General features: G+C 44.1%; 3 protein-coding genes across 4 annotated transcripts in view; 1 reads left to right on the forward strand and 2 right to left on the reverse strand.

Annotated features, from left to right (window-relative positions):
* Positions 1–134: 134 nt before the first annotated feature.
* Positions 135–3,804, reverse strand: LOC139583869 (eukaryotic translation initiation factor 2 subunit 1-like). The gene is made up of 6 exons (XM_071415415.1): positions 3,559–3,804; positions 2,206–2,366; positions 1,878–1,984; positions 1,340–1,437; positions 1,039–1,182; positions 135–776 (listed from the first exon to the last, which is right to left on the reverse strand). Exons 1-6 carry the CDS (start codon positions 3,802–3,804, stop codon positions 723–725), a joined length of 810 nt encoding a protein of 269 aa, XP_071271516.1. The 3' UTR covers positions 135–722.
* Positions 3,805–6,012: 2,208 nt separating this feature from the next.
* On the forward strand, positions 6,013–15,974 carry LOC139582570 (V-type proton ATPase subunit D-like). Its single transcript, XM_071412694.1, has 9 exons — positions 6,013–6,607; positions 8,988–9,105; positions 9,800–9,879; positions 9,972–10,039; positions 13,771–13,815; positions 14,069–14,172; positions 14,395–14,461; positions 14,567–14,645; positions 15,207–15,974. Exons 1-9 carry the CDS (start codon positions 6,567–6,569, stop codon positions 15,349–15,351), a joined length of 747 nt encoding a protein of 248 aa, XP_071268795.1. The 5' UTR covers positions 6,013–6,566; the 3' UTR covers positions 15,352–15,974.
* A 194-nt stretch (positions 15,975–16,168) lies between these two features.
* LOC139582569 (protein PALS1-like) overlaps positions 16,169–22,621 on the reverse strand; it is a 39,629-nt gene continuing 33,176 nt past the window's right edge. For both annotated transcript variants that reach the window (XM_071412692.1, XM_071412691.1), the window contains exons 11-14: positions 20,505–20,672; positions 19,888–20,090; positions 19,391–19,501; positions 16,169–17,508 (exon numbers count right to left, since the gene is read on the reverse strand). In XM_071412692.1, coding sequence (XP_071268793.1) covers positions 17,332–17,508; positions 19,391–19,501; positions 19,888–20,090; positions 20,505–20,672 — 659 coding nt within the window. In that variant the 3' untranslated portion in view covers positions 16,169–17,331. The remainder of the gene's footprint in view (positions 17,509–19,390; positions 19,502–19,887; positions 20,091–20,504; positions 20,673–22,621) is intronic.

Below are 22,621 nucleotides of genomic sequence, written 5' to 3' on the forward strand. Positions count from 1 at the left end.
TTTGGTTATCATTCCGCTCCTTGCCAAGCTAAACATTTGGTATATGACAGGGAATACAAAGGGTAAATGTTAGCTAAACAGACTGGTACCCAGGCTAGCAATTGATACCAAACTCCACATAGTTGCCAACAAAGTCATTGATCAGAACTTTATTGATGTCAAAATACATAGTACTGGAAGAGCACAAGTCCCACAAACCAGACACACAACAGCCTATTATACCTCTTCCTTCTACACGCATCACTTCCTGTGACCAGCAAGAGGCCAATCACCATGGATACTGAAGACACTGGGGCAAGAAGTAAAAGGCCAATGCTTGTAGACAGTTTTCTGCATATATGGGTATAATTGATCCAAATAGGTGTTGGTACTGTAAAATGGTTACTTACTAGTATAGTTTGCCTTAACATTTCATTCTGTCTATTTCTAGACCTGAGTGGATAGTGATACATGTTTCCATTTTCTGAGAAACCTCTCTTAATTGACAGGGACATTTGCAATTGAATACCCCTGTTTTTGGAATATGAGAGTTACACATCTGTTGGACAATGTGACTATGGCCAGATCTGCCTATCCTCTCTTGTCTTCCCAACATCCCTTCTCTCAGGGCTGACGGACTAGTCCTCTGCTTAGCCTCCATCTCCATCCTCGTCGTCTCCATCCACCTCTGCGTTCTCCCGCTCTAGCCTTTCCAGCTGTCTCGTCCATGTCCGTCACCACATTTACACATTTAGCAGATGCTCTTCTCCAGAGCCACTTATAATCAGTGCATTCAACTAAGGTGGGTAAAAACAAACATATAATTGTAAGTAAAACCTTAAGCCGCTAACTGTAAAACCAGTGCTAGTAAGACGGTACAAAAGTCAAGTGTATTTTATTTACATAGTTGGACATGACACATTCACTTCATGAGAAGTGGCCTCAGAGAGAGAAACCACCTTCCACATAGTACTTTGGCATTCCCTCACACTACTGATCACCCATCTCTCCATCGTTTTCCCAGCCAACTATCTACTGTAACGGTATCCTCTGTCTCACCTCCATCTGGATGTTAAAAACGCACCTCTTCTCCTCGACCCTCTCTTTGATGGCCGCCATGGCCTGGTAGAGAACCGACAGGCCCTCAGTGCGCTCCAGAGTGGTCGTGGTCATCACGTAGCGTGGCGGCGCTATCACATTCATCTAGGAGGAGAAAGCACTCGAGCGGTCATTGAACACTGTCAAGAAAGTTGCGGTCGACCACAGAAAGAATGACATGAAATAGATTATACTTCTATGGGGTTGACACGGGCACAGCCACATGCTTGATAGGGTACGAGAGCTCCTTGATGCAACTTACCTTGATTGGCATGGCTTCTGTCGAGCAGCTAAGCCCCACCCTCAGGGCGTCTTTTACTGCGTCGATACCCTCATACCCATAGCATGCCACCTCAATGTCTGCTAGGAAGATGGTACAAATGTATTGTTAAAATAACTACGGTGCCAAGCCACCATGTTTCCAGTTCAACACTTCAGACGAGTTCAACACGCCACACTGGAGTTAAAATCAATTTCCATATTGGTGTAGTAAAATGATATTTTAAACATCAAATGTGGAAATACCAACCCAACAAGGCTTCCTAAGGTAGGGAATGAGCACTGCCTGAGGCAGACCTGTTGGGTTGAAACACGTTGCAGTATGAGTCCTGCTGCAACCTTAACATGCTTATCTGCTTTTACCTTGGAATATTTTTATATAGTTCACTTTATCTCTGCAATGTACAGGCCTCCTTTACTGAAAAACAGGATCCATGCCATGTACAGGCCTCCTCCCCCCTCTGATCCTCTGTAACGTGTATGTAGTGTATCTTATTGTTGATTGTGCGGTGGTCTCGGACCTGCTCTGATTTTGACCGCCTGTGGAGTGAGTCGCCTGTTAATGTTGTCGATGAGCACGGCCCTCTCCTCCTCTGTCAGATCCAGCCCATCCAGAATGGCAGGGTCTCTGGGAATTTATGAACGCACCCTAAGAATGACAGATCTTAGTCTCGTTGTCTGATTCCCACTCTAGGGCAGATCCAAAAACACATTCTGCTGGCTTCCATATTCTCTTTTCACATTGTCCTTTCCAGCCAGGTTCCAGTTACTATGGTGGATGTGTAACCAGGCCAGCCTAGTACAGTTTGGCTCAGTCATGTGAAAAGGTTATAGGAAGAGTCACGATACAATACAGCCTGTTTGAAGACGTTGTAAGCACCGACTCCCGGACGCTTGTGCTTCTCATCAAACACCCAGGCCGTGCGTGTGAACAGACTCTCCAGCTGCAGGTCTTTAGTGTACTCCAGCACCTCAGCCACGTGATGAAGAATACTGTACACCTGCCACGCCTAAGATATTTACACTCCATATCCCTTCTGGTCAAGAGGGGAATACTCATGTTAGCCTGGTCCCAGATCTAGGCCCGATTTCATAAAGCGACTCAGAGTAGGAGTGCCGATTTAGGAACAGGTGCCCCCCCTGTCCATTCATTATGATTTAAAAGGAAAAACTGATCCTATAATCAGGATTCCTACTCTGAGACACTTTGTGAATAGGGGCCCTGTTTGTGCCATCTTGCCAACTCCTTTGGTCATTGTCATCGATCGTGGCAAAATTACAAACTCTGTTACACACATGTGCTGTATAAGCCTTAAAGCTGTACATTTCCACTGTCTGTTTCTCTCATGTTAGAAGAAGCCAGTGTTTTTCCTCTCTTGTTTCTGAGTAACTTGGTCACATGGCCAAAGACAAAGAGCCTCTGAGAGTGACCAGTTTTTGGTCCATCCTGTTTTTCCGTATCTTTCCAATGGCACATCTGTGTGGAGATATGACGAGAACAGCTAGCTTGAGCAGCAACAACAATTTTATCAGCAGAATTGAGTAACAACACTGGCATTATCACCTGTTTGCACGCTATGATCCCACCATGATCTCACACACCCGCTAAACTGTCACGTAGACAGAGGTTGTATTTCCCTATAAAGGCTGAGACCCAACTCTTGTTTGAAGGGCCCTTAACTCTGCACTGTTGTTGAGTGGATTGTTAACCAGCTCAGGGATTTGCAAATCTTATAATTAAAAAGTTGTTGTTTGAAGAATCTACAGTCTCTTCCTTTCTGGTTAGAATTTCCACGACACATCCTAACCACCATCGCAGTAGGCTACATTTACATTTACATTTAAGTCATTTAGCAGACGCTCTTATCCATCTACACTGCACAAACACATCTGGGAACAGGGTACACAATCGTCTGAGAGTTTATGACTTTGTTGGAAGAGAATGATAGAGTTTGTACATTACAGCATCCTCCGGCACGTGGCTGAGTGCCGGCGGTCAACCTGACTTACGGCTTTAGATTTGGTGAATTTGTCTCCACATTTGATAGCCTCCTCTGGCGAAACTCTTCTCTTTGATGACTCTACCCTGCGGAGAGTTGACATTGACAAATATCAGAGATGTTTTTGACTGACCAAAATTAACAAGATGTGTACGTACACACACAATCTTTATTTCACCGACCAGACCCACTCAAACCCCACCTCACCCTTCTCTTTGTCCACTCGGATGACCACCACACACTCATTGCGACTGATCCTAATGAGCTTGTTGATGGAGCGGATACGTTGGCGTGGCAACTCGCTCAGCAGGATCATGCCCTCAATGTTGTTGTACTCCAGCAGACTGACGTAGGCGCCCATCTCGGTGATGGAGCACACGTTCCCCATCAGCACATCCTCCACCTCAGGGAACCGGTGCTGGTAGAACCTACAGCTAAGGTTCAGCATCGCTGGGAGGGAAACAGTAGCATTGAGGTAAATATAATGAAACCAGAGACATTTTAAATGTTGAGATATGCTATTCCATTTACTTACAATGGGTTTTTAAACAGGCTTTGATGAAACTCTAGCAACTGAATAAAAGATCAATGGGACGTACATTTGGTTGGACAGTCACATCAGATAGGATAATACATGGAATAGCTACATTCTTATTATTTACTAATTATAATTGATCTTTTGTCAATAATTATTGGTTACAGTAAAAGTGTAAAAATGTCAGTCTGATCTTTAGTCTTGGAAGTACACTATAAAACGCAACATGCAACAATTAAAGATTTTACTGAGTTACAGTTCATATGAAGAAATCAGTCAATTTAAATTAATTAATTAGGTCTTAATCTATGGATTTCACATGACTGGGAATACAGATATGCTTCTGTTGGTCACAGATAACAAAAGAAGTAGGGGTGTGGCTCAGAAAACCAGTCAGTGTGACCACCATTTGACTCATGCAGTGTGACACATCTCCTTCGCATAGAGTTGATCAGGCTGTTGATTGTGCCCTGTGGGAATGTAGTCCCACACAGGTAGCCTAGTGGTTAGAGCGTTGGGCCAGTAACCGAAAGGTTGCTGGATCGAATCCCCGAGCTGACAAGTTAAAAATATCTGTTGTTCTGCCCTTGAACAAGGCAGTTAGCACACTGTTCCCCGGTAGGCCGTCATTGTAAATAAGAATTTGTTCTTATTAACGGACTTGCCTAGTTAAATGAAAAAAATAAAATGGCTGTACGAAGTTGCTGGATATTGGTGGGAACTGGAACGCGGTGTTGTACACGTTGATCCCAAACATGTCTGAGTATGCAGGCCATGGAAGAACTGGGACATTTTCAGTTCCAGGAATTGTGTACAGACATTGGGCCATGCATCATGCTGAAACATGGTGATGGCGGCGGATGAATGACAACAATGGGACCTCAGTATCTCTGTGCATTCAAATTGCCATTGATAAAATGCAATTGTGTTTGTGGTCCGGAGCTTTTATCTGCCCATACCATCATCATGGGGCATGTTCACAACGTTGATGTCAGCAAACCGCTCGCCCAAACGATGCCATACATGCTGAAACTGGGATTTATCCGTAAAGAGCATACTTCTCCAGCGTGCCTGTGAGCATTTGCCCAATGATGTCGGTTACGACGCCGAACTGCAGTCAGGTCGAGACCCTGGTGAGGACGACAAGCACGCAAATGAGCTTTCATGAGACGTTTCTGACAGTTGTGCAGAAATTCTTTGGTTGTGCAAACCCAGTTTCATCAGCTGTCTGGGTTGCTGGTCTCAGACGATCCTGCAGGTGAAGAAGCCGGATGTTGAAGTCCAGGGCTGGAGTGGTTACACATGGTCTGTGGTTGTGAGGCCGGTTGGACATACCACCAAATTCTCTAAAACAACATTTGAGGTGGCTTGTGGTAGAGAAATTAACATTCAACAGCTCTGGTGGACATTCCTGCAGTCCAATTGCACACTCCCTCAAAACTTGACATCTGTGGCATTGGGTTGTGTGACAAAACTGCACATTTTAGAGTGGTCCCCAGCACAAGGTGCACCTGTGTAATGATAATGCTGTTTAATCAGCTTCTTGATATGCCACACCTGTCAGGTGGATGGATTATATTAGCAAAGGAGAAACGCTCACTAACAGGGATGTAAAACAAATTGTGCACAACATTTGAAATAAGCTTTTCGTGGCATGGAACATTTCTGGGATATTTTATTTCCTCTCATGAAACACTTTACATGTTTACATTTTTGTTCAATATATTTATATTTTCTGTAATTCAGAGGTAATCTGTAAAATAGACCTTGGTCTCAACATGCCTCCCTGATAAAATAAAGGTAAAATAAAATGTACTTTGGGCGAATCACTGTAGTCAAGAGCAAAAATTCCACAAAGCTGGGTCTCTGCTCCACTCTGGTGAAGTTTATAACACACTTCCTTCACCGTGTGGTTTAGTACGCTACAAGGATAGTTCCATGACAGAGATTACATTTTGTTCTGATATTTAAGTCTAGCGTTACCTGATCATACCTCCATGTCCAAAAAACTCCTCCCCTTCAACTCTTCAAATCTCTAGACGTCAACGAATCCACATTGATCACACCTGTATGTTCTCACAGCAGATATCTCTAACTGCACTCAATTGCCATAGCACATATTTTTACACTGACAAGAATGAGTTGACAGATAGATATCCTCTTACTGTATTGCCATAAAGTAACCCAGCTTAACGTGATTACATTAGCGCACATGCACCTAACTAGCAAATTAACTCTTCACAACCCCGGCAAACAGCTGTTTTGTTCGCGGTGACTGGAGTAGACGTCTCACCTGTATCGTATAGTTACGGAACAATATGGTGTAATGTCCTGTATTTGTTTTTTTTCCAAATACGTAGCTAGCGAATTGGGCCCAATTGCTTCAACTTCAAATTCATCTGTGCGCTCATTTTTCGACCCGGAAGAGAAAGCGCCTGGGTTGACAGGCGCAAGCGCAATAGCTGTTAACAACACAGTCACATGACTTCTAACCAGCTGATGTATTTTCGCACTAGAATATCGTGAAGATCACGACATCGGTTACAAATCTGTCATACTCAAGGTGTAATAAAAATTGTGCAATAGCTTTTCTTTATTATTAGAGATATCTGTTAGCTGTCTCGTCATCCAGACGGAATTGAAGTACAGAAGACTGTTTGCAGCCAAAGAACAAGATGTCAGGAAAAGAGAGGATCGACGTATTCCCCTCTAGAATGTAAGTAACGTTAGCTAGCTAAGTAGCTAGTTAGCATGTTTGACATTTCTAAATAATCCTAGCAATCTAGCTAGGTTTGCGATTTTATGCTCCCCAATTTTATATGAATCTACATCGCCTTCTAGCTCAGAGATTACCAACCCCCTTTCGAAGACTCTCGGATCATTAATAACAAAAAAAACCCACTATATATACACATATGTATGTGGACACCCCTTCAAATGAGTGGATTCGGCTATTTCAGCCACACCCGTTGCTGACAGGTGTATACAATCGAGCACACAGCCATGCAATCTCCATAGACAAACGTTGACAGTAGAATGGCCTTACTGAAGAGCTCACACTTACAACCTGGCACTGTCATACTATGCCCTTTCTAACAAGTCACATTTCTGCCCTGGTCAGCTTTAAGTGCTGTTATTGTGAAGTGGAAACTAATAGAAGCAACCACGGCTCAGCCGCGAAATCGTCTGTCCTCGGTTCCAACACTCACTACCGAATTCCGGCAGGTAGCCTAGTGGTTAGAGCGTTGGACTAGTAACCGAAAGGTTGCAAGTTCGAATCCCCGAGTTGACAAGGTAAAAGTCTGTTGTTAACCCACTGTTCCTATGCCATCATTGAAAATAGAATTTGTTCTTAACTGACTTGTCTGGTTAAATAAAAAGAAGCAGTCAGCATAAGAACTGTTCCTCGGAGCTTCGTGAAAGGGGTTTCCATGGCTGAGCAGCTGCACACAAGCCTAAGATCACCATGCGCAATGCCAAGTGTCTGCTGGAGTGTTGTAAAGCTCGCCCGAACTCACTAATGCTCTTGTAGCAAGTCCCCGCAGCAATGTTCCAACATCTAGTGGAAAGCTTTCCCAGAAGAGTGGAGTCTGTTATAGCAGCAAAGCGGGGACCAACTCCATATTAATGCCCATGATTTTGGAATGAGATGTTCTACACCCGTTGTTCTACAAGCAGGTGTCCACATACTTTTGGTCATGTATATATTTCGAATAGCAGAATACACAAGGTGCAATTTTGAAATGTGGTTGTGAATCAGCATTTTTTTCTTATGTCAGTCACGCAATTAGCTCATGTCAGCTAACATTTTTCTGATTAGTAAATTAGTCCAGCGCCAGCTATCAAAATGTAGTAATCATGGTCGAATTACCAGCCGACGGGGCCTTCATTTGATTTTGTTTGTCAGTCTCACTCAGATATCATTAAAAACTGCAAGCATTTATCTCCACTGTATGGAAAAATGTGTAGAATTGTAGTTAATTAGCTGTAAAAAAGCACATTTTCCTATTCACCCTATAGCAAAATGTGTAGAATTGTAGTTAATTAGCTGTAAAAAAGCACATTTTCCTATTCACCCTATAGCAAAATGTGTAGAATTGCAGGAGATTCTCTGCAATTTGAGTTAATTTCGTGCAATTCTACACATTTTGTTACATCATCAGTTGTCACAAAGGGCTTATACAGAAACCCAGCCTAAAACCTCAAACAGCAAGCAATGCCAATGTAGAAGCATGGTGGTAAGGAAAAACTCCCCAGAAAGGCAGGATCCTAGGAAGAAACCTAGAGAGGAATCGGGCTCTGGGGGGTGGCCTGTCCTCTTCTGGCTGTGCCGGGTGGAGATTATAACAGAACATGGCCAAGATGTTCAAATGTTCATAGATGACCAGCAGGGTCAAATAATAATAATCCCAGTGGTTGTAGAGGGTGCAACAGGTCAGCACCTCAGGAATACATGTCAGTTGGCTTTTCATAGCCGAGCATTCAGAAGACGAGACAGCAGGTGCGGTAGAGGGGAAAAAGAGGGTTGAATACCGCAGGCCCTGTGCAAGGTAGCATGTCCTGTGAACAGGCAAAACAGGCAAAAGCCACAGGCAAAACAGCAGAAACTGTATCAGCAGCACGACTGGGGACTACCAGGACTTATCAGACCAGGTAGTCCTGAGGAATGGTTTTAGTCCTCAGGTCCTCCAGGAGGGGCGAATTAAAGGGAGCATGCACATGGGTACGCAGACCTGCGAGCAACTGCAGCCCCTCATGATGAGTTCAGATTAGTTTGTGGCCCCCACTCCCATCAATTTCCCATCCCTGTTCTAGCTAGTTGTTAGGCAGAGCCCATTTGTAAAAGTGCTTTCAATGAATGAAATGGGTGCAATGACAGATTTTAATCATGTGATGACTGGCCATAATTTCCAAACCACAGAGCTTTTTATGTGCCTTACATATAGTCTATGGGACTACTGTACTTTCCCCAAAAATATTCTCCACAGATTATACCATGTCAAACTTACTTAGGCCTACTTACTATGATTCAAATCTGAATGTTCATATTTATTATGGAAGTCCTCTGTCTGACATCTGATGACTTGTCTGTGAAGGGCTCAGACCATCATGAAGGCCCGTCTGAAGGGGGCCCAGACCGGCAGGAACCTACTGAAGAAGAAGGCTGATGCTCTCTCCATGCGCTTCCGTCAGATCCTCCGCAAGATCATTGAGGTAATTCAAGGGGGGTTAAAACCATAGAAACAAAAATATTAGACTGGGGAAAACCATGGACATTTGATGGTACACTAATGTGTCACGTTAGCCCAAGATGTACTCTTAAGGAGCCTGCCGTTACTCCTTAAGGTCCAAAGCTATTTTCAGAGGTACGCTGGTTCTGGCAGCCAAAACAGCCCAATACTCAATCTAAACGTGAATCAGTTCTCAAAGTATGTGGTCCCGTTCTGTGAGCTTCTTCCATTACACACAGGTGTTCGGCGCATGCTATATAGCTAATTAGCACAGGTTGTCCCTCTGTCTTCTGTAAACACGTGCTGTAACATAGAGTTATGGCAATGTGGAACCCTAACCCTATAAAAGGTGTTTATCAATTTAACCGCAAGCGATTCATGTTCAGAACAAAGCTCTCCCGAGAGAAGACGCCTTCGTCCAATGACTCTTATGTGTAATGGAACTGAGAGTCATGATTAAGGGCTAGGGTAAACTCAATATGGCTGCCGGCCTACCCATCACCAACCATTGATTTAAATGGGAATATCTGTTCTTGTAGTTATATTTCTATGTTTAAAACATTGTCTAATTCCCTGTAAGTAAGTTTATTGTTTATTGTTTTGTATAACAGATCCTAATGTCATCAGGGCCTGACACATTGACTTCAGTCCTTCTCGTTTCCTCTCGCTATCTCTAGACAAAGACCTTGATGGGCGAAGTGATGAGGGAGGCGGCCTTCTCTTTAGCTGAGGCGAAATTTGCTGCTGGCGACTTCAGGTGAGAGGATGTGCATTTGATGCTTTTTATTTAGACGTTTGTCTAATGTTTAGTCAATGTTCTCTCATAACATTCTCCTAATGTTCCCACAGCACCACTGTCATCCAGAATGTTAACAAGGCCAAGGTGAAGGTTCGGGCGAAGAAAGACAACGTGGCAGGTTAGCAGCTCTGGACTCACTAGGGATGTTATAAATGGGCAAAAAATAATAATAAACATCAATTTTTTAAAATCGATTTTTCATTCATAAAATTCCATGTGAATTCAGTGCAACGGTTTGGGTCTCACAGAGCGTCCCTTTCAAAGTCAGACGGTTCAGCGTTGCACCTGTTCTACCATTACTGGATCTCAGTTCCACATCAAAGTTTGCATTTCTTTCTCATTTAACTTCCCAAAGTATTGTCATACAGGACTTCGCTGCTGTCGCTTGCCTTTCTCTGCTGACGAGTGACGTAGTGGAGAGTCGGCTCCAAAATAATTGATTCCTCGACTCCTTGCACGTCGACTACCATTTCTGAGTGTCCACTAGGAATCGTTTCCTAAGATTCAGTATTTTTGGAACAGAGGAGACTGATTGGTTGCCGTACTTCCGAGAACACACATCTTTCATAGCGATCTAGTGAGGGACAGACAGAGAGAGGGGAGGGGCATATTATAAGCAGGACAGCCACCAGGCAGACAGTCGGAACCGTACACTAGGCATATCTATCGGCAATCAAAAGTTGTATCTCACAATGGAATGCTGTATCTCACAACTTCAGTAAGGCAGAGCCTATCATCAATGAAGAGGCTAGGATATTGAGATAAGTCTGACGCAACACTTACTTCTCACACAGTCAAATCAAACTTTATTTGTCACATGCGCCGTATACAACAAGTGTAGACCTTACCGTGAAATGCTTACTTACAAGCGATTAACCAACAGTGCTGTTCAAGAAGAGTTAAGAAAACATTTACCAAATAAATTAAAGTAAAAAAATAAATAAAAAGTAACACAAAGAGGCTATATACAGGGGGTACCGGTACCGGGTCAGTGTGCGGGGGTACAGGTTAGAGGTAATTTGTACATGTAGGTAGGGGGTATGTGACTATGCATATATTATAAACAGCGAGTAGCAGCAGTGTACAAAACAAATGAGGTGGGGACTTGAAACTAACAACCCGCTCCACTACAGCCCCGTCGATGAGAATGGGGACGTGCTCGGTCCTCCTTTTCCTGTAGTCCACAATAATCTCCTTAGTCTTGGTTACGTTGAGGGATAGGTTGTTATTCTGCCACCACACTGCCAGGTCTCTGACCTCCTCCCTATAGGCTGTCTCATCGTTGTCGGTGATCAGGCCTACCACTGTTGTGTCGTCAGCAAACTTAATGATGGTAAGGGCCTCCCGGCTGCGACCGGGAGACCCATGGGGCGGCGCACAATTGGCCCAGCGTCGTCCGGGGAAGGGGAGGGTTTGGCCGGCAGGGATGTCCTTGTCCCATCGTGCACTTGCGACTCCTGTGGTTGGCCGGGCGCAGAGCACGCTGACACAGTCGCCAGGTGCACAGTGTTTCCTCCGACACATTGGTGCGGCTAGCTTCCGGGTTAAGTGGGCATTGTGTCAAGAAGCAGTGCGGCTTGGTTGGGTTGTGTTTTGGAGGACGCACGGCTCTCGACCTTCACCTCTCCCGAGTCCGTAAGGGAGTTGCAGCGATGAGACAAGACTGAAACTACCAATTGGATACCACAAAATTGGGGAGAAAACAATGATGGTGTTGGAGTCGTGGGTGAACAGGGAGTACAGGAGGGGACTAAGTACACACCCAGTGTTGAGGATCAGCGTGGCAGACGTGTTGTTGCCTACCCTTACCACCTGGGAGCGGCCCGTCAGGAAGTCCAGGATCCAGTTGCAGAAGGAGGTGTTTAGTCCCAGGGTCCTTAGCTTAGTGATGAGCTTCATGGGCACTATGGTGTTGAACGCTGAGCTGTAGTCAATGAACAGCATTCTTACATAGGTGTTCCTTTTGTCCAGGAGGGAAAGGGCAGTGTGGAGAGCAATTGAGATTGCACCATCTGTGGATCTGTTGGGGTGGTATGCGAATTGGAGTAGGTCTAGGTTATCCGGGAGGATGCTGTTGATGTGAGCCATGACCAGCCTTTAAAAGCACTTCATGGCTACAGGCGTGAGTGCTACGGGGTGGTAATCATTTAGGCAGGTTACCTTCTCTTCCTTGGGCACAGGGACTATGGTGGTCTGCTTGAAACATAGGTATTACAGACTCGGTCAGGGAGAGGTTGAAAATGTCAGTGAAAACACTTGCCAGTTCGTCCGTGCATGCTTTGAGTACACGTCCTGGTAATCCGTCTGGCCCCGCGGCTTTGTGAATATTGACCTGTTTAAAGGTCTTGCTCAGATCGGCTACCGAAAGCGTTATCACACATAACAGCTGATGCTCTCGTGCATACTTCAGTGTTGCTTGTCTCAAAGCGAGCATAAAAGGCATTTTGCTCGTCTGGTAGGCTCGCATCACTAGGCAGCTCGCGTCTGGGTTTCCCTTTGTAGTCCTTAATAGTTTAAGCCCTGACACATCCGACGAGCGTCAGAGCCGGTGTAGTAGGATTCAATCTTTATCCTGTATTTACGCTTTGCTTGTTTGTTAGTTCGTCTGAGGGCATAGCAGGATTTCTTCTAGGCGTCCGATGCAGATGTTGCCTGTAATCCATGGCTTCTGGTTGGGATGTGTACGTACGGTCACTGTGGGGACGACATCGTCGATGCTCTTATTGATGAAGCCGATAACTGAGGTGGTGTACTCCTCAATGCCATTGGATGAATCCCAGAACATATTTCAGTCTGTGCTAGCAAAACAGTCCTGTAGTGTAGCATCCGTGTCATCTGACCACTAATGTATTGAGAGAGTCACTGGTACTTCCTGCTTTAGTTTTTGCTTGTAAGCAGGAATCAGGAGGATAGAATTATGGTCAGATTTGCCAATTGGAGGGCGAGGGAGAGCTTTGTATGCATCTCTGTGTGTGAAGTAAAAGTTTTTTTCCCCCTCTGGTTGCACATGTGACATGCTGGTAAAAATTTGTAAAACTGATTTAAGTTTCCCTGCATTAAAGTCCCCGGCCACTAGGAGCGCCGCTTCTGGGTGAGCATTTTCTTGTTTGCTTATGGCCTTATGGAGTTGGTTGAGAGCGGTCTTAGTGCCAGCAATGGTCTGTGGTGGTAAATAGACGGCCCAATAATAATATGAGAACTCTCTTGGTAGGTAGTGTGGTCTACAGCTTATCATAAGGTACTCTACCTCAGGCAATCAATACCTCAAAACTTCTTGAATATTAGACATTGCGCACCAGCTGTTGTTGACAAAAAGACACACACCCCCACCCCTCGTCTTACCAGTTCTGCCTGTGCATTGAAAATCCCTCCAGCTCTATATTATCTGTGTCGTCGTTCAGCCATGACTCGGTGAAACATAAGATATTACAGTTCTTAATGTCCTGTTGTTAGGATAATCGTAGGTCATCACTTTATTTTCCAATGATTGCAAGTAGAACGGAAGGCAGTGGGCGTTTACTCTCTCGCCTACAGATTCTCAAAAGGCAGCCTGATCTGTGTCCTCTTTACCCCCGTCTTTTCTTCGCGGAAATGACGGGGATTTGGGCCTGCTCCCAGGAGGGCAGTATATGTTTCTCGTCAGACTTTCCTCAGGCCTTTATAGCCTATCGTCTAGTTAGGCTATAACACAGAAAATAATCATTTTATAAAAATGTTAAGGATCCCAGTTTTGTTTAAAGGTACATATACACACAGGTTAGCTCTTCTGATCTTCTCTGTACTTTTTTAGAACAACATGTCTCTCCTAAATGTCTGACCTGTGTGATTCTCCTCTCCCTCACATCACAGGTGTCACTCTACCTGTGTTTGAGCTCTACCAAGAAGGAGGGGACAGTAAGTAGTCTTATCTGGTCCTGTGTTGCTCAGTTGGTAGAGTATGAACGCATGACTCTTTTTGAATAAACCTTCTAAATGGCAATTTTGTTATAACATATTAAATAATCTCAAATATTGGCTTGGCTGCATTTATGGGAAAATTTTCTTTTTTTAACAGGTTTAAAGGAAGCTTTGTCTATGCCCTGCTGTTGAACATGTAGTGGTGTTTGTGTCACTACTCACGGTATTCCTTCCATCCTCTACTTGTTAGGTTATGAGCTGACTGGTCTGGCCAGGGGAGGAGAGCAGCTCTCCAGGCTGAAGAGGAACTATGCTAAAGCAGTGGAGCTGCTGGTGGAGTTGGCCTCCTTACAGGTAGATGGAATAAAATAGAATGAAACAGGAAGGGATTTTCCAGGCCTTGGCCAATAAGAACAGCTTATTTTCATTTCCCCATTGCAAAAAGTTCACGTTTTCTGGTGCGTGCCCTAAAGACCATGATCCCAGGAAGTAAGTCTGTTGCAAGACTGTGGTAAAACATGCAATGTATGTCTCACTAAACAACAAAGTCTCATGGTCTCACTGTTTGATTGATAGACTTCCTTCGTCACACTGGATCAAGCCATCAAGATCACCAACCGCCGTGTGAATGCCATCGAGCATGGTGAGTCCGGCCTGCTTTCGCACAATGACAAAACCTGCGCCACATATCAATAATGGCTGTCAGAAGAGAGCAAGATGATTAAAATGTGATTTGAACTGTCCGCAGTAATCATCCCCCGTATTGAGCGGACCCTCAGTTACATCATCACAGAGCTGGATGAGAGGGAACGAGAAGAGTTCTACAGGTAAGTTATATTTCCAGACCACATCCCTCTCCTCACCTCTGTTCATCTCCTTTTTATTTTTTTAAGTGTCCCTCAACTCCATATCCTTGTCTCTACCCCCATATTACCAGAGTATCACCGTCTGTATCTCGTAGATATAAAGGATTCTTATTCAGTTTCTATGGTGTGTCCAGAGATGGAAAGAGGTCTCATCTTTGTATCTGTGCCATCTGTGACCTCAGCCTCAATGGCGCTGCCTATTTTCATTTTAAAGTGGTCAATTTTCTTATTTTGTTTGGGAAAAAGTGTCAAGCTATATTGGTGATTTACTGCCACCTGCAGTGCTGGAGTCCTGCACCAAATGTTGTGGCTGCTAGATGGAGGTGACATACAGTAGCTTAAAGCCATTTACAAACCATAGCCCATTTATTTAAAGAAGACAATGCTCTGATCATTGGCTGATTTCTCCCAACCAATAGGATCCCCACCTAGTTGTCTACTTTAAATGGTGGAAGCCCTCAATGTCTATGCTAAAACAGGTTATATCTTCAAACTATCTCTATGGCGTGTCCACCTCCTCAGGCTGAAGAAGATCCAGGAGAAGAAGAAGCAGATGAGGGAGAGGACTGAGAAGGAGATCGCCATCCGTCTGGCCAAGCTGGGCCCCATCGCTGAGCCGTCCAACATGCTGACGGAGGAAACCGACGAGGACCTGCTGTTTGAGTGACATGCCGTCATTCCCATTAGTCATCCTATTTATTCATGTTGTCTTGTTCTAAAAAAAAGTTATGTTTTTGTGTACACCGGTGATGTTTTGTTTTCAGTATTGGAGATGTCCCAGATGTATCCCTGTATTGAACTACGAGGTTTAAACTGTTAGCAGCAAAGTCAGAACTTTGCTGCTAACAGCAATCACATCAGTTCACTAGTGCATTGACGTTAGTTATCTTTTGAATACTTAAAGCAGCGAATAATATATAGATTAAGTAAAGTAACATGGTTTACATATGTGAACTGTATTCAACATTCCATCTGATTGGGTGAGGACATAGATGGCTCTGTAAAGTTTACGGTTTCACCAGAACACTCAAGTCAATGCATGTGGTCGTTCTTTTCCCCCGAAGTGTGAGTGTCTGCTTTGTGGAGGCTAGTCCCTTCCATGTTGGCCCCATATGAGTGGGGTTATATTGAACATAGCAGAATTACATTCTATTTCTATGGCATTGACCCTTTACAGGAGGATGGCTAACATGTAGGTACCTGATCCCGCTGTAACCATCTGCTGTTGGACCCTGAGGGCAACCCCTCCTGTGTCAGAGCACTTCATCCAAATAAAGATTCTGTATATTCCTCAAGTGTCACTTTCTCAAATGAGTTTGATGTTTTAGCCACAATTTGTGCATCAGGTTGCATTTCCACATGCAGCCCAATTCTGATCTTACTGTCATGTTCTGGTAACTCGGCATACACAATTAATATTTCTGAACTGTATTCCAAAAGCATTCATTTACCTGAAACTAATGTCCAACATTATGAAGCAGTGCTCAAGAGAAATATTAGTTTTATTGAAGATGGCTTCTTGAGTTCTGCTTATAAAGTACCAACGAAAAAGGTTTGTCAGATTAATTGATATGTTGAAGTAGGCTACAGCTCCTAATTGTTCAACCTGTTAGTGTCTGGTCAGACTAACTAGGAGCTTGATTTCAACCTGTAACGCTGAAGTTCAGTGCGATTGAAATTTAAAGGCAACATTCCCGTGTTTGCGGAGACTGGACTCCCAGTAAACGTTGCATATGTCGACTCAATAGGAAATGACCTTAACTTCAAGCACGCTATAGCGCAGATCTCCGGCAATAATGATTGAATCAAGCCCCTCGATACACTGACTAGACAATAGCTACTAAGGTGATCTTTACTGATGATGTCTGTTTGGGGTACAAGCGCAGAAACACAACATAGTACTATCGTTTATACACAGCAACTACCTTACCATATTTACAATACAAACGGCTTCTCTTTGGTTCTCACTTCTGGGAGAAAGTTACATAGTAGCAAATTGGTCCTCCATTGAGATATATTGTTCCTGTGCATTGCATTCTCTTGTTGTATACCTTACATTGGGGTCTGAGGTAATGGTAAACCACATTTGTTTACCATCTCTTCTAAAAAATACACATTTTACAATCATAAATAACTATTGAGATTTGAAATGAAAATATGTTTTCTACAGTTTCGGATAAATGTCTTTGCATAGGCTACTGGAATGTTGACGACATTGACACAAACCCAAAAACACAGACAGAACACACATATATAAGACAGTATCCATCCCTGTAAATGTAAAGTCCACCTACCATAAGAAGGCTAGTTAAAGGACAAGTCACCCTTTCGGTCAGAGAAGGCATGGGCCTTCTATTTTGTGTCAACGAGGGTCCACGATGGCCTCAGCGATCATTGTCCATTCTTCCTTTTAGGGTCATTCTTCCAGAGCTGTGGGTCATGTTCATTAGGGTACACCGTAGTGAAATGTTTATTTTTTCCCCCTGAAAATGAAAACAAGTGGTTCTTATTGGACGAGTCCATGTAGTCCCTTCCTGTTACAATCTGTTTTCTTCCGTTTGGTGCCTAATGAACACGACCCAGGCCACACTCTCATTCATGAGGCTCCCTGGGGTTGACCTCTAGGGTGAACCCTCACCCCTGACCCCTAGCACAACCAGGAGGAGGGTACCCATTGGGGCTCTGTGTCCAACTTGTCAATGAGCCGTAGCAGCTCGTGGAAGGCTGTTTCTGGCTCGCTGTTAACGATGGCGGTGTCAAACAGGTGGCCGTAGGCCTGCTCCATCTCCCAGGCCTTCTCCATCAGCTCCTTCAGTTCCTCTGGCTAGATGCAGGGAAACACAGGAGGGAAGAACAGGGGTTAAAGATATGCTGGTTAGATGTAGGGAAACAGGAAGGAAGAACAGGGTTTAGAGATATCCTGGCTAGATGTTCGGAAACAGGAAGGAAGGACAGGGGTTAGAGCAGGGTTTCCCAAACTCAGTCCTGGGGACTCTAAGGGGTGCATGTTTTGGTTTTTGCCCTAGAACTATACAGCTTTGATTATTTGAGTCAGCTGTATCGTGTTAGGGCAAAAAAACAAAAAGTGCACCCATTTGGGGTCCCCAGGACAGAGTTTGGGAAACGGTGGGTTAGACATATCCTGGCAAGATGCAAGGAAACAGGAGGGAAGGACAGGGTTAAGAGATATCCTGGCAAGATGCAAGGAAACAGGAGGGGAGGACAGGGTTTAGAGATATCCTGGCTAGATGTAGGGAAACAGGAAGGAAGGACAGGGTTTAGAGATATCCTGGCTAGATGTAGGGAAACAGGAAGGAAGGACAGGGTTTAGAGATATCCTGGCTAGATGTAGGGAAACAGGAAGGACAGGGTTTAGAGATATCCTGGCTAGATGAAGGAAGGACAGGGTTTAGAGATATCCTGGCTAGATGTAGGGAAACAGGAAGTACAGGGTTTAGATATATCCTGGCTAGATGTAGGGAAACAGGAAAGAAGGACAGGGTTTAGAGATATCCTGGATAGATGTAGGGAAACAGGAAGGACAGGGTTTAGAGATATCCTGGATAGATAGATGTAGGGAAACAAGAAAGAAGGACAGGGTTTAGAGATATCCTGGATAGATTTAGGGAAACAGGAAAGAAGGACAGGGTTTAGAGATATCCTGGATAGATTTAGGGAAACAGGAAGGAAGGACAGGGTTTAGAGATATCCTGGCTAGATGTAGGGAAACAGGAAGGAAGGACAGGGTTTAGAGATATCCTGGCTAGATGTAGGGAAACAGGAAGGAAGGACAGGGTTTAGAGATATCCTGGCTAGATGTAGGGAAACAGGAAAGAAGGACAGGGTTTAGAGATATCCTGGCTAGATGTAGGGAAACAGGAAGGAAGGACAGGGTTTAGAGATATCCTGGCTAGATGTGGGGAAACAGGAAGGAAGGACAGGGGATAGAGATATCCTGGCTAGATGTAGGGAAACAGGAAGGACAGGGTTTAGAGATATCCTGGCTAGATGTAGGGAAACAGGAAGTACAGGGTTTAGATATATCCTGGCTAGATGTAGGGAAACAGGAAAGAAGGACAGGGTTTAGAGATATCCTGGATAGATGTAGGGAAACAGGAAGGACAGGGTTTAGAGATATCCTGGATAGATGTAGGGAAACAAGAAAGAAGGACAGGGTTTAGAGATATCCTGGATAGATTTAGGGAAACAGGAAGGAAGGACAGGGTTTAGAGATATCCTGGCTAGATGTAGGGAAACAGGAAGGAAGGACAGGGTTTAGAGATATCCTGGCTAGATGTAGGGAAACAGGAAGGAAGGACAGGGTTTAGAGATATCCTGGCTAGATGTAGGGAAACAGGAAAGAAGGACAGGGTTTAGAGATATCCTGGCTAGATGTAGGGAAACAGGAAGGAAGGACAGGGTTTAGAGATATCCTGGCTAGATGTGGGGAAACAGGAAGGAAGGACAGGGGATAGAGATATCCTGGCTATATGTAGGGAAACAGGAAGGACAGGGTTTAGAGATATCCTGGCTAGATGTAGCTCAAGGCAGAACTATTACTGTACCAGCAGAGGATAAATAGTTCATTATAGCTTCTCACAGGTATAATAATCAACATGATAAGTGTGATTCATGTAATACATTCACTGTGGATATTAATGTATCTATGGTACTTGCTGATAAAGGGCTTTTTGTGAGATAAGTACCTTTGGGTTTTTGCCATCCTTGGCCAGCAGGGTGCGCAACCGCTCCTGAGAGGGAGGAGCGATGAAGATCACATAGGGCTTGAGGTTGTTGGACCACAGCACCCGCAGTGACTGACGGAGAAAACGAAAGAAAACAGCAGCAGGAGTGGAGAAAATTAGAAAAAAGGGAGATAGAGAATAGAGGAATAGCAGCATAGATAGTATGCTTTCAAAACATGATATGAAATTTCCTCCACAACATATTCTCAACTAGCGGTTAACAGTCCCCCTTTAACTAAACATAACTTTTAAGAGTTAAAAAGCCTTGATTAACCATTCATAAGGCCTGTAAAGATGCTTAAAATGGTATGCACATAAAATGTGGCACAAGGGCTAAGCACCAGGTGTAAGGACATATCATCCTTTATGTAGAATGACTTACTTACACATGATTTCTGAAGCATCTATGTAGTGCTTATGAAGTGCTATGTAGGGCTTATGAAGATTTAGTTTCCTACCTTAGTGTGCAGGCACAGCAGACAGATCCTGCCTGAGTTGATGACCTGTCGAACCGAGTCACTGCTGGTGCCGTACAAGTTCCTGTCATACTCCCCAGACTCGATGAACTTCCCTGCTGCGTCGTCCGTCTCAAACGCCAGACGGTTCACAAAGTGGTACTCCCTCCCATTCTTCTCGTGTATCCGTGGGCTTCTCGTTGTATCTGAGTGATAACGATTGTTGAAATTAGAACTTGGTATATTAAATGTAGTATTAAATGTATATTAAATGTATAATACATGTATAATTAAGTTTTTGTCTGGTCTATTGTAATAAACAGTTAACACATAAAAATAAATGAGAATTTGGTAGAAGCTAAGCTGTATGTATTGGTAACGTCGACCTTACCTGATTGAATTGCTGTAGTAATTTGCCAATACTTCAAGCTATCAAACCCCATCAAACTTTATTTAAAGTCTGTTTAATAATTAAAGTCTGTTTAATAATCACAACACTTAAATAAGATATAAAAACCTAACAGGCCACGAACTGAACCTCCCACAAGAACAAGTGGATCTTGTTCCCATCACAAGTCTTGCCCCGCCCCCCAATCCCCTGCTCTGATTGGTCTACTTACGTGGCACGGCGCTGGCGAATCTGTCCGGCTGGATTGACAGCAGCCTCCGCCGCAGCTCGTCCTGCCCGCTGTTGGGCGGACCAATCAGGGCAATAGGTCGCTTGCGACTGGCCGGCTGGTGGTAGAGCGCCATCTCATCATAGGTCAGGATGTCATCGGAGGAGGAGTCTGGGCGCGACAGAGGTAAGTAGAGAGGTTGGGGTTTACGGAAGGTGTTGCAGTATGAAATGTTACAGAAGTGATACTATACATATCAGATAGAAATATGGTATGTAGAACAGATATTCCTATCAGAATATTCCACAACATTCAGCTGAGGGGGAACACGGCAGATACAAATGTAATGAATAGAGCAGGCATGATTACTAGGTACATGTCAGAGGCATTTCTGTTCTACCCAATCCATTTATTTCTGAATGTGCCCCAGAGTCCAGCCTCCTGTGTGCCAACAAGACTGAGGTATTAAGACTTCCTGCTAGAAGAGGACGTTCCACTCTCATACTTTTAACTCTAAGACACACCAATAACATTTGCTGGCCGAGAGAACTTAGCACCTCTGAATGTAATGTCCTGACCGAGTTCGCACCGATTTTACAGTGCCTTCGGAAAGTATTCAGACCACATTTGTTCAGGTTACAGCCTTATTCTAAAATGGATAAACATATATATTTTTTAAAATCTTATCAATCTACACACAATAACCCATAATGACAAAGAATAAACTGTTTTAAAAAAATTGTTGCTAATTTACAAAAAATATGTCGAAGCACCTTTGGCAGCGATTACAGCCTCGAGTCTTATTGGATACAACGCTACAAGCTTGGTACATCTATATTTAGGGAGTTTCTCCCATTCTTCTCTGCAGATCCTCTGTCAGATTGGATGGGGAGCGTCACTGCACAGCTGTTTCCAGGTCTCTCCAGAGATGTTCGATCGGGTTCAAGTCCACTCAAGGACATTCAGAGACTTGTCCCGAAGCCACTCCTGCATTGTCTTGGCTGTGTGCTTAGGATTCTTTTGCTGTTGGAAGGTGAACCTTCGCCCCAGTTTGAGGTCCTGAGCGCTCTAGAGCAGGTTTTCATCAAGAATCTCTCTGTACTTTGCTCCATTCATCTTTGCCTCAATGCTGACTAGTCTCCCAGTCCCTGCCACTGAAAAACATCCCCACAGCATGATGCCGCCGCCACCATGCTTCACCGTAGGGATGGTGCCAGGTTTCCTCCAGACGTGACACTTGGCATTCCGGCCAAAGAGTTCAATCTTGGTTTCACCAGATCAGAGAATCTTGTTTCTCATGGTCTGAGAGTCTTTAGGTGCCTTTTGGCAAACTCCAAGTGGGTTGTCATGTGCCTTTTACTGAGGAGTGGCTTCCGTCTGGCCACTTTACCATAAAGGCTGATTTGCTGGAGTGCTGCATAGATGGTTGTCCTTCTGGAAGGTTCTCCCATCTCCACAGAGGAACTCTGGAGCTCTAACAGTGACCATTGTGTTCTTGGTCACCTCCCTGACCAAGGCCCTTCTCCCCTGATTGCTCAGTTTGGCCGGGCGGCCAGCTCTATGAAGTCTTGGTAGTTCCAAACTTCTTCCATTTAAGAATGATGGAAGCCACTGTGTCCTTGGGGACCTTCAATGCTGCAGAAATGTTTTGGTTCCTTCCTCAGATCTGTGCCTCGACACAATCCTGTCTCGGAGCTCTACGGACAATTCCTTCGACCTCATGGCTTGGTTTTTGCTCTGACATGCACTGTCAACTGTGGGACCTTTATATAGACAGGTGTGTGTCTTTCCAAATCATGTCCAATCAATTGAATTTACCACAGGTGGTAGAAAGATCAAGGATGATACATTTAAACTAGATGCAACTGAGCTCAATTTCGAGTCTCATAGCAAAAGGTCTGAATAGTTATGTAGGTAAGATATTTCAGTTTTTAATTTTTAAAAACATATTTTCGCTTTGTCATTATGGGGTACTGTGTGTAGATTGCTGAGGATTTTTTATTTATTTAATCCATTTTAGAATAAGGCTGTAACGTAACTAAATGTGTAAAAAGTCAATGGGTCTGAATACTTTCCGAAGGCACTTTACAATCGTGTGAAAATCTATTATAATGTACATA

This window comes from Salvelinus alpinus, chromosome 8, assembly GCF_045679555.1.
Source record: "Salvelinus alpinus chromosome 8, SLU_Salpinus.1, whole genome shotgun sequence".
Lineage (NCBI taxonomy): Eukaryota > Metazoa > Chordata > Actinopteri > Salmoniformes > Salmonidae > Salvelinus > Salvelinus alpinus.